This window comes from Lolium perenne, chromosome 5 (genome assembly GCF_019359855.2).
Source record: "Lolium perenne isolate Kyuss_39 chromosome 5, Kyuss_2.0, whole genome shotgun sequence".
NCBI classification, from domain to species: domain Eukaryota; kingdom Viridiplantae; phylum Streptophyta; class Magnoliopsida; order Poales; family Poaceae; genus Lolium; species Lolium perenne.
Window position 1 is genome coordinate 25,509,919 of NC_067248.2, and position 11,160 is coordinate 25,521,078.

General features: G+C 46.1%; 1 protein-coding gene across 1 annotated transcript; it reads right to left on the reverse strand.

Annotated features, from left to right (window-relative positions):
* Positions 1-1,711: 1,711 nt before the first annotated feature.
* Positions 1,712-2,991, reverse strand: LOC139831432 (serine/threonine-protein phosphatase 7 long form homolog; the record flags this gene model as incomplete). The annotated part of the gene is made up of 4 exons (XM_071820707.1): positions 1,712-1,936; positions 2,153-2,185; positions 2,442-2,699; positions 2,785-2,991. Coding segments are annotated over 4 exons (723 nt in total), but the record flags the coding sequence as incomplete, so codon positions are not given.
* Positions 2,992-11,160: the final 8,169 nt, after the last annotated feature.

Below are 11,160 nucleotides of genomic sequence, written 5' to 3' on the forward strand. Positions count from 1 at the left end.
ATTTTAGAGGTAAATTCGACAAAAATAACCCTTGGGCGAAAGGATTGCCAAAAATGGACCGTCGGCGAAACTATTTCGCAAAACTAACCCTCGAGTGCCGCGCCTGCCAACAGGGCTTTGCAATCCTCTGTGCCACGCCCTAGTGCTCGGCGCGACAGGAGTGCCAGCGTGGCCTGGCGGGCCCCGGTGCGCGGTAGTGCAACGCCACGGGCCAGGGCGCGGCACGTAGACGTGCAACGCCGGCACCGGGGGCGCGGCACTGGCGCACGCTTAAGGCCGCCCAGGCCCGCCCGAGCCGGTCAGTTCTTCCCTTTTCGCTGGTTGAGAGGAGTGGCGGCGCCTGCTAGGGTTTTCTCTCCCCCTCTTCTAATCTCCACCCAAACTTCACAGATCTGAGGCATTTCTCTATGGATTTCAAACCCTCCAAGTTCGTAGAGGTGCTCTCCCTCATTTCTCTTGTTTTTGACCTATTGGATTCTTGTTTTTGTTGTTGCACATGTCCCAATCTTGGAATCTCAAAATATATGAATTGACCCAAATGTTTGAAATGTCTAGTTGTTTTGGCCAATTTTGGACTCCTATGGTGTATATGATGCATTTTGCTTAAGATTGGTAGGTTAGGGTTAGTGCTATTGATATGCTTTTGTTATGATTTGTTATGATTAGGGTTAGGATTAATGTTTGGTTGGTGTATATAAAGCGGTTCGTTGTATGTTTGTATATTTTAGGGATGGCGAGAATTGTCCATGTTCATCATGTGGACAAGGACTCTTTTTTGAAAGGAAACATTGACCCGGACCCGGATGAGGTTGACTTGGTGTTCGAGCGTAGCCCTAATTATGCGGAGGTCTTGGAACAAGTTAGGATTGATTTGAATTGGATGGACCCGAGTTATGTAGTTGAGTTGGAGGGAAGACATAATGCGGGGTTTGGAATGCATGTTCGTTGGAAGACAATGCGTATCAACTCGGAGCTACGTTGGGTTGCATACAAGGAGGTTGTGGCAGAATCACTAGATAAGGCTCTTGAGTTGTTTGCCACGAAAAAGTTTGATACAGCTTTGCACTTGGACTTGAACCGGCTTGCCTCCCCGTTGAATGGTACGAGTCATCAACCTTTGAACCAAGAGGAAATAAGCGAGCCTCGTTGTAATCATGAGGCAAATGATGAGGAGGAAGAAGATGGGAATGAGGTTGAGCTTCACGAGAACAATGTTGGAGATTTGGATAAGTATTATATCCAAGAAAATATGGACCGTGAGCTCCCGTATAGTCGATGCTATGCATCAGACTCAGATGATGATGGACCCGATGAAGAAATTGATGAAGAGGGATTCACGGCCAAGGAGGCGGAAGCCCACGAGAAGGTATTGGGACGAGATCATCGGGTACCCTTGTTTCATGATCTTAGTCTTGCGGATGAAGCCATAGTTGATGGCGGTATGGGTGTAGTGCTTGGACCGAGACCTATTTCTCACCGGGATGATAATCACGCGATGAATGGGATTGCTTCCGGGATAAAGTTCTCAACATTGTTGGAGTTGAAGCATTGGCTTAAGGAGTACTCGGTGAAGCATCATCGTCCGTACAAGGTGGTTCACTCGAACGTCAAGCAACGTTACACAGTTAAATGCGAGGAGGATGGATGCCCTTGGGTTGTGCGTGCAAGACCATTGAAGGGAGGTCCCGATTGGCACATATCTAGTTGTGTATCAACTCACATGTGCCGAGGAATGAGGATGGATGGAAAAGATGCCAAGCACGAGCATTGGAGCAAAAGAGGTTTGGCGCCCTTCCCTAACAAGCTTGTTGTACTTGAGGGTGGCAATATCGTCGAATATCAAGGGCTCTTCCAAAATCTCATGCCCATAAGCGTCCGGAAGGATCTGAACACGAGTGTTGTCAAGAAACCAACGGAGGTACTGGTTGAAAGCATCCTCGCTATGTTCTTCATATTGGATTCCTTTCGCTTTCTTCTGTTCCTCCACTCGCATGACGAATTTCTTCACATGCTTCTTATGAATGTTGTGCCAATCCGTCTTCTTGGTCCTCCTCCTGTCAATGCTGCAAATGGAGAAACCCATGTCAATGATGCGAATGGAAAATACATCAATTTACAAAGAGCTACAAAGGAGGTCTCACCCGTGAAGTACTATACTCGTGTCCTTCCATTCAGGAGGGCAAGGCTGAAGTAATCCAAATTGTCTCATAACCTGCTGTGGCATATGATGCTCAACGGCCCACATGCATACCAAGGGACAATGCAGATACCAAAGATGAGCTTCCGCCATGCAAGCCGGGTTAAGTGTGAATGTTGAAGCGTTACCAAGCTGCGATCGAGGACCATATGGCTCCCATTCCACCAACATCGTACCACAATGATGTAAAAAAAGAAAGTTACAAAAACACCGTGCATTGGACTTATGGGATGAAAATATTCACCTGCTCCGGTGTTAGGTTATCAAACTCGTTGGTGTACGTCTGATAGGCCGCTATTGGGTCGCCACTGAACTCGGAGACAATGTCCCACTGATAAGCCCAAGTGGGTCGCCGCAACTGGTTGCCGTGATCATTGTACTTCTTGTAATCGAGAACACGAGGCCTTCCGACAGGGAAGCGCTCCCAGCTCCAAATCGATAGAAGAAGCAACGGACCACCAATGCAAGCGTCCTTACCGATCCTGCAACAAGCTTCGTCCAACTACACAAAAAGGGAACAAATATTAGTCTTGTCCCAAAATGAAGATGTAATGTACAAATGGGTTAGGGTTGATACAAGTGATTACCTGGCGGTACAAGAAGGCCAATGCCGCCGAACCCCAACTCCATTTAGTCTCCATTTTGGTTAACGCCTTCAACCAGTGCCACTGAGCGGTATTCCCACTGCAGTCAGGAAATAGAGTTCTCGTGATAACATACCACACATACACACGTGCGTATAGCTTAATCACATCACGGCTGGCTCCCTCCGGGCATGTCTTGAAGTTCTGTGAGATCCAATCTCATCAGGAGCCTTGCCAATAAGGTCAAACATCTTGCCACGCCAGTCTTCACAAGATGTGTCGATACATAGTGGCTTCCCCTCAATGGGGAGTGCAAGTATCATCGACATGTCCTGCAAAGTCACGGTCATCTCACCGGTTCGGAGGTGAAAACTATGCGTCTCCGGTCTCCAGCGATCAACAAGAGCAGTGATGGCGGAAGGGTTCATGCTCGGTGTCCGCCGGGTCACCATATGGATGAATGGAAGTAGACCTAGCGGCTCGATGTACTCCGTGTATCGCTCATCGTATGGCATCTTCTGTAAGGACGAGGCCTCGTGACACCTAAGTCGGAGGGGTCCAAAGACCTACACAAATAGAAGCCTTATTATTACATATGCATATAGCATTGGAAAATAATATGTACCACTAGGTTTATTTCTATTACCTGCTTCTTCTCGGACATTAAGTACGCACGGTGTCTAGTATCGTAATGAGGTTCGAGAAGCGACATCCTACACATATGTGAGCAATAGTAACAACATTAGAGCTAATATGTGAGCAAATGTGACAAAATATAAAATAATATGTGACCATGTCACTACAAATTCTAGCACACAAGACCCAAACAATATGAACACAAATGCTATTCACATCCTACAAGATTAAAATGGGTATAAATTTCTAGATATCTTGATGAACTAGGGTTTCCCAAGAGCTAATATGTGAGCATTTTACTTCAAAATCTAGGCCACAAATAAACTAAACAATAGTCACACATTTACTATGGCCATGCTACAAAATTGGTTTCTAGAACTATTCATGAACTAGGTTGACAAATTTCTTCACATTTTCGGATAAAATAGATGGGGATTGAGAGGGAAAATACCTTGGAGAAAGGTGGGGAGCAAGATCCCGGATTGAAGGAGGGAGAGAGGGTGGATTGGAGGAGGGACAGAGAGGACAGCAGCCGCCCCCGACGCCGCCGCCACCGCCGCCGCCTGGTGCCTCCCGCGCCGCCTGGTGCCTCCCCGGTCTGGAACCCTAACGAAATAGGGAAGAACTGACCGGCTCGGGCGGGCCTTGGCGGCCTTAAGCGTGCGCTAGTGCCGCGCCCCGGTGCCGGCGTTGCACGTCTACGTGCCGCGCCCTGGCCCGGGACGTTGCACTACCGCGCACCGGGGCCCGCCAGGCCACGCTGGCACTCCTGCCGCGCCGAGCACTAGGGCGTGGCACAGAGGATTGCAAAGCCGTGTTGGCAGGCGCGGCACTCGAGGGTTAGTTTTGCGAAATAGTTTCGCCGACGGTCCATTTTTGCCAATCCTTTCGCCCAAGGGTTATTTTTGTCGAATTCGCCTATTTTAGAGTTTAATTCGCTTTAGTTTCTTCCGGCTACACTTAGATTCGTTTGCGTCGGACTATCAGGTTATGAATGGACCAGAGATGTTTGTTTTTGTCATGCCGCTGGAGAAGCCCTGATGTCAACTGAACCAACTTGATCACCCGAATTATACCTCCGTCTGGAAGTAAGTGACTCGGTGCGAATCTAAAAAATCTGAGTCACTTATTTCCAAACAAAGGGGGTAATTAAGTAAAATGATAAAAAATAGATATGCATGGTTCAAAGTGAAATAAATTGTATTACAATATTAAAAACATGGTCGGTTTGTCAACTCAAATGGTAACACATCATGTTACAGCAGCGATGACCGAGCTCGATCTAGACCCTAGTTGTTTCTACCATTTCGATGCCGCTCTGACGCCTCCACTTATCCATGCGCGGGAGGATGGGGAGCTACTTCAGGGCGCGCATCCCGTCCTTCGAGTTCCTGGCCCTTCCGGTGGCACCCTCTTCCCGGCAATCTACGCATGGCTATGCAGGCAAGGGGAGGCAGGACAGGCGGCGGCACTCGTCGGAGTGAGTGGAAATATGGGGGAAAGAGAGAGGAGAGGAGACCAGATAGAGGGCTCAGTGGCTGATTTGTGGGCTAGAGCAAACACGAGACAGGACGGGTGGACGCTCGGACCTGTCCACCTCGGCCCATATCGAGACCAAATTTGGTCCAAAGATTGGTCGCCGAGGACGAATAGGTTCATTTGCGTCAGACCACTGGTTGGCTCCTCGCTATTCCGCTATCCATTCAGATACGAATGTAGATGAGATGTTTGTTCGTGGGAGGCCACTAAACTTTTTAACCAACTTGATCACTTAATAAATTGTATACCTCCTATGTTCGAAAATAAGTGTCTCGGATTTGTGTAAATTAACATGTATGGCGAATACATGGTAATCTAGACAAACTCGAGTTGGATGAATGGAGTAAGTACAACATTGTGAAAAGATATGCATAGTTCAAAGTGAAATATAGTGTTTTACAAATATCGTCAGTTTTTCAACTCAAATTCTGACACGTCATGTATCTCCGAGCGGGAGATGGCCCACCTATTCGTGACAAATCGCTCGGTCAGGAGAAGGAGAACCCATGCATACAAGCCGAAGGCCAGAAGCTGCAACAGGAGATGGAAGCCAGCCTTGGATATCCCGTGCAGCATCAGCCGCAACAGACCGAACCCAACCAGAACGGAGGCCACGCACGCCAGGAATGGGTAGAGCATCCCGTGCTTGTAGCGCGCCCTGAAATACCTTTCAATGGCGCCCGCCTTGTGCTTTTCAGGTGCGGCGTCCCAGTACGCGTCCATCACCCTGTGCTTCCACCGTGTGATCTCCTTCCTCGCCCCCTCGCCATGCTCCGGCCAGCGGTTCATCCCAAGCTTTTGCAGCGAGCGGTAGGCTTTGACTAGTGGGGCGAGATCCATAGCCAGGGCGCGGTAGCGGTGGTAGTGTGTCTTGCGGATGTAGCGGCAGTGAGCCGTGGAGTATATGCCGGAGCGGTTGACGATGAGCAGGCTCGGCCGGCTGCTGCGTCGACCAAACGCCGATAGTTCTCCTCGCCGGACTCTGAACAAGTACTGTATTATATCGTACTCCGGTTCCATGGCTGGTTGGTCTCGAGTCTCCGCGCGCGCGCGCTTGATTTTTCACGGACCTACGGAACGTACATATCTGTGGATTATATACACACATCAACTGGCTGGGATAGTTCGATAAAAGCGTTACTCCGACTCGGACATGATAGTATCTTTATACAGGGAGCGTACACATGACCTCTGTATTATTCGGCTTCGCTCAACGTGTATGATCTTTATACGGAGCGTATGTATATGATCTGTGTACTATTCGGCCAAGCAGTATGATCCTAACGCTTCAGCCTCTAGCCACGGTGTAGTGTTATTTGTGTACTATTCGGCCAAGCAGTACTCGCAGCAGCTCCAGCCCCGCCCAAGCGGTCCATGATGGAAGGACGAGCGTCGGGCGCCTGGCCGCGCCCACCCAAGCGCAAGTGCGCCGGCAGCCGATAGGGCGCAGCCGGTGGTGCCTCCGGAGCATGTTCCACCGCCACGGATGTCGAAGGCTCAACCCGAGGTGGCGGAGGGGGCGGCGGAACAGCCCGCGGCGGCGGCACGCTGACAGCCACGGCACCAGCGACGGGCGGGGCGGGACAGGACATTGCCGCGCCACGTGCTCTTCACTCTTACAGTTCAGGGGCCAGTGCAGCATCCGGCCACATGCCCCGGCTCCACGCAGTTGAAGCAGAGCCCTGCCAAGCCTGCCGGCACGCCCGCCGGCACGGAGATGGATGGGAGTGGCGCCCAGCGGCGCTGCTGCTTGGGCTGAGGTCCCCTGCGCCCACCAAGGCCACGCCTTGCACCAGCAAACTCCACGCGCGGCGCCTCCAGCCGCGAAATCATTGAGGCCAAGCGTCGAGCAGATTGCGGGCGCTCCACAGCTGAACCACCACCACCAGGATGAACCACATCCGGGGATGCCGCGCGCACAGTGCTGGGCGTCCCGGACTAGGTCGGAGTAGGATCGTTGAGAGGAGGAGCCGTACGAGAGGAGGTCCTCCGCCTCATCCTTCTCCACCATGGTGTACCACCGGCGGGAGCTCGCTCTAACCTAACCTAATTTCGAGCATCTGGCCGAGCAACGAAATTTCGATGTATGAGTACTAACGTAGCATGCACACTGTCAACATCAGCTATGAAAGGGAGAATAGATCACATCAATACTATCATAGTAATAGTTAACTTCATAATCCACAAGAGATCACAATCATAACCTACATCAAGTACTTCATGATGCACACACTGTCAACATTACATCATGGAGGAGAAATAGACTACTTTAATAACATCACCAGAGTAACACATAGATAATATTCAACTAGATCACAAAGAGAGAGATGAACCACATAGCTACGGTAGAGCCCTCAGCCCCAGGGGAGAATTACTCCCTCTTCATCATGGAGACAACGATGGCGGTGAAGATGGCGGTGGAGATGGCTTCCAGGGGCAATCCCCCGTCCCGACAGGGTGACGGAATAGAGACTTCTGTCCCCCGAATTGGAGTTTCGCGATGGCGGCGGCTCTGGAAGGTTTTCTGGTGTTTCGTCAATCCGTCTCGAAGATTTAGGTCAGGACGGCTTAAATAGGCGAAGAGTCGGAGTCGGAGGGGCCACGGGCCCCCCTCACACTAGGGGGGCGCCCCCCCTGGGCCGCGGCACCACCATGTGTGGGGCCCCCAGGGCTCCCCTCTGGTCCCTCTCTGGCGCTTTGGAAGCTTCCGGGAAAAATAAGGTTCTGGGCGTTGATTTCGTCCGATTCCGAGAATATTTCCTTTGTAGGATTTCTGAAACCAAAAACAGCAGAAAACAGCAACTGGCCCTTCGGCATCTCGTCAATAGGTTAGTTCCGGAAAATGCATCAAAACGTTATAAAGTGTGAACAAAACATGTAGGTATTGTTATAAAACAAGCATGGAACATCAGAAATTATAGATAGGTTGGAGACGTATCAGCATCCCCAAGCTTAGTTCCTACTCGTCCTCGAGTAGGTAAACGATAAAAAGAATAATTTCTGTAGTGACATGCCACCAACTTAATCTTAATCATACTATTGCAAAGCATATGAGATGAATGCAGCAATTCTAAACAATGGTAAAGACAATGATTAAACAACGGAACCATATAGCAAAGACTTTTCATGAATAGTACTTTCAAGACAAGCATCAATAAGTCTTGCATAAGAGTTAACTCATAAAGCAATAGATTCAAAGTAAAGGCATTGGAGCAACACAAAGGAAGATATAAGTTTCAGCGGTTACTTTCAACTTCAACATGCATATCTCATGGATAATTGTCAACATAAAGTAAAATAATGAGTGCAATAAGCAAGCATGTAAGAATCAATGAACAATTGATACAAGTGTTTGCTTCTAAGATGGAAGGAAGTAGGTAAACTGACTTGACATAAAGTAGAAGAATGGCCCTTCACAGAGGGAAGCATGGATTACTATATTTCTGCTAGAGCTTTTATTTTTAAAACAAGAAACAGTTTTGTCAACGGTAGTAATAAAGCATATGTGTTATGTATAAGATATCCTATAAGTTGCAAGCCTCATGCATAGATTACCAATAGTGCTCGCACCTTGTCCGAATTAGCTTGGATTGATTATCATTGCATAGCATATGTTTTAACCAAGTGTCACAAAGGGGTACCTCTATGCCGCCTGTACAAAGGTCTAAGGAGAAAGCTCGCATTGGATTTCTCGCTTTTGATTATTCTCAACTTAGATATCCATACCGGGACAACATAGACAACATATAATGGACTCCTCTTTAATGCATAAGAATTCAACAACAAATAATATTCTCATAAGAGATTGAGGATTAGTGTCCAAGCTGAAACTTCCACCATGGATCATGGCTTTAGTTAGCGACCCAATGTTCTTCTCTAACAATATGCATCCTCAAACCATTTGATCATGATAAATCACCCTTACTTCAGACAAGACGAACATGCATAGCAACTCACATGATATTCAACAAAGGTAATATAGTTGATGGCGTCCCCAGAAACATGGTTATCGCTCAACAAGCAACTTATTAAGAAATAAGATACATAAGTACATATTCAATACCACAATAGTTTTTAAGCTATTTTCCCATGAGCTATATATATTGCAAAGACAAAGAATGGAATTTTAAAGGTAGCACTCAAGTAATTTACTTTGGAATGGCAGAGAAATACCATGTAGTAGGTAGGTATGGTGGACACAAATGGCATAGTTTTTGGCTCAAGGATTTGGATGCACGAGAAGAATTCCCTCTCGGTACAAGGCTTAGGCTAGCAAGGTTGTTTGAAGCAAACAGAAGTATGAACCGGTACAGCAAAACTTACATAAGAACATATTGCAAGCATTATAAGACTCTACATTGTCTTCCTTGTTGTTCAAACACCTCACCAGAAAATATCTAGACTCTAGAGAGACCAATCATGCAAACCAAATTTTAGCAAGCTCTATGTAGTTCTTCATTAATAGGTGCAAAGCATATGATGCAAGAGCTTAAACATGAGCGCAACAATTGCCAAGTATCAAATTATTCAAGACATTATACCAATTACCACATGTAGCATTTTCTGTTTCCAACCATATAACAGTTAACGAAGCAGTTTCAACCTTCGCCATGAACATTAAGAATAAAGCTAAGAACACATGTGTTCATATGCAACAGCGGAGCGTGTCTCTCTCCCACACAATGAATGCTAGGATCCAATTTTATTGAAACAAAAACAAAAACAAAAGCAAACAGACGCTCCAAGTAAAGCACATAAGATGTGACGGAATAAAAATATAGTTTCACTAGAGGTGACCTGATAATTTGTCGATGAAGAAGGGGATGCCTTGGGCATCCCCAAGCTTAGATGCTTGAGTCTTCTTGAAATATGCAGGGATGAACCACCGGGGGTATCCCCAAGCTTAAACTTTTCACTCTTCTTGATCATATTGTATCATCCTCCTCTCTTGACCCTTGAAAACTTCCTCCACACCAAACTCGAAACAAACTCATTAGAGGGTTAGTGCATAATCAAAAATTCTCATGTTCAGAGGTGACACAATCATTCTTAACACTTCTGGACATTGCCCAAAGCTACTGGAAGTTAATGGAACAAAGAAATCCATCCAACACAGCAAAAGAGGCAATGCGAAATAAAAGGCAGAATCTGTCAAAACAGAATAGTCTGTAAAGACGAATTTTTTAGGGGCACCAGAATTGCTCAGATGAAAATGCTCAAATTGAATTAAAATTGCGTACATATCTGAGGATTACTCACGTAAATTGGCAGATTTTTCTAAGTTAACTACAGAGAATACTACTCAAATTCATGACAGCAAGAAATCTGTTTCTGCGCAGTAATCCAAATCTAGTATCACCCTTTCTATCAAAGACTTTACTTGGCACAACAATGCAATAAAATAAAGATAAGGAGAGGTTTCTACAGTACTAACAACTTCCAAGACTCAAATATAAAACAAAATTTCTGTAGTAAAATAAAAACATGGGTTATCTCCCAAGAAGTGCTTTCTTTAGAGCCATTAAGATGGGCTCAGCGATTTTAATGATGATGCTCTCATAAGGATGAGAGTTGAAGCAAAGAGAGCATCAAAAAGCCAGTATGAAACAAATTTAAGCCTAACCCACTTCCTATGAAAAGGAATCTTGTACACAAATAAATTCATGAAGAACAATGTGACAAGCATAAGAAGATAAGACACGAGTAACTTCAAGATTCTCAACATAAAGAGGGGAAACTTAATATTATTAAGATGCATATGGCCATGTTTCCCTCTCTCATAATAACTTTCAGTAGCATCATTGATGAAATCCAAAATATACCCATCACTTAAAACATTCTTATCATGGTTCATATGCATAAAAGTATCATTAATTTTGGCATAAGAAGAGTTCTTCTCATTAATAGTAATTGGAGCAAGATTATTATCAAGAATTTCAACATGGTAAACAAGTTGCATACTAAGGGAATTGTTTTTAGCAATCCAATCATAACTATGACAAGTTTCATAAGGATAGTTATAACCTATATCATAGCATTCTTTATAATAATCATCAAATATTGGAGGCATAGTGTCATCATAAGATATAGAATAGTTATCTTTCACAGTATGTTCATCTGTGACCATACCACCATTTTTACTAGAAGGAGATGTATCAAACATATAATGATCAGTAGCAAAAGGATTTTCAAACACCTCATCCC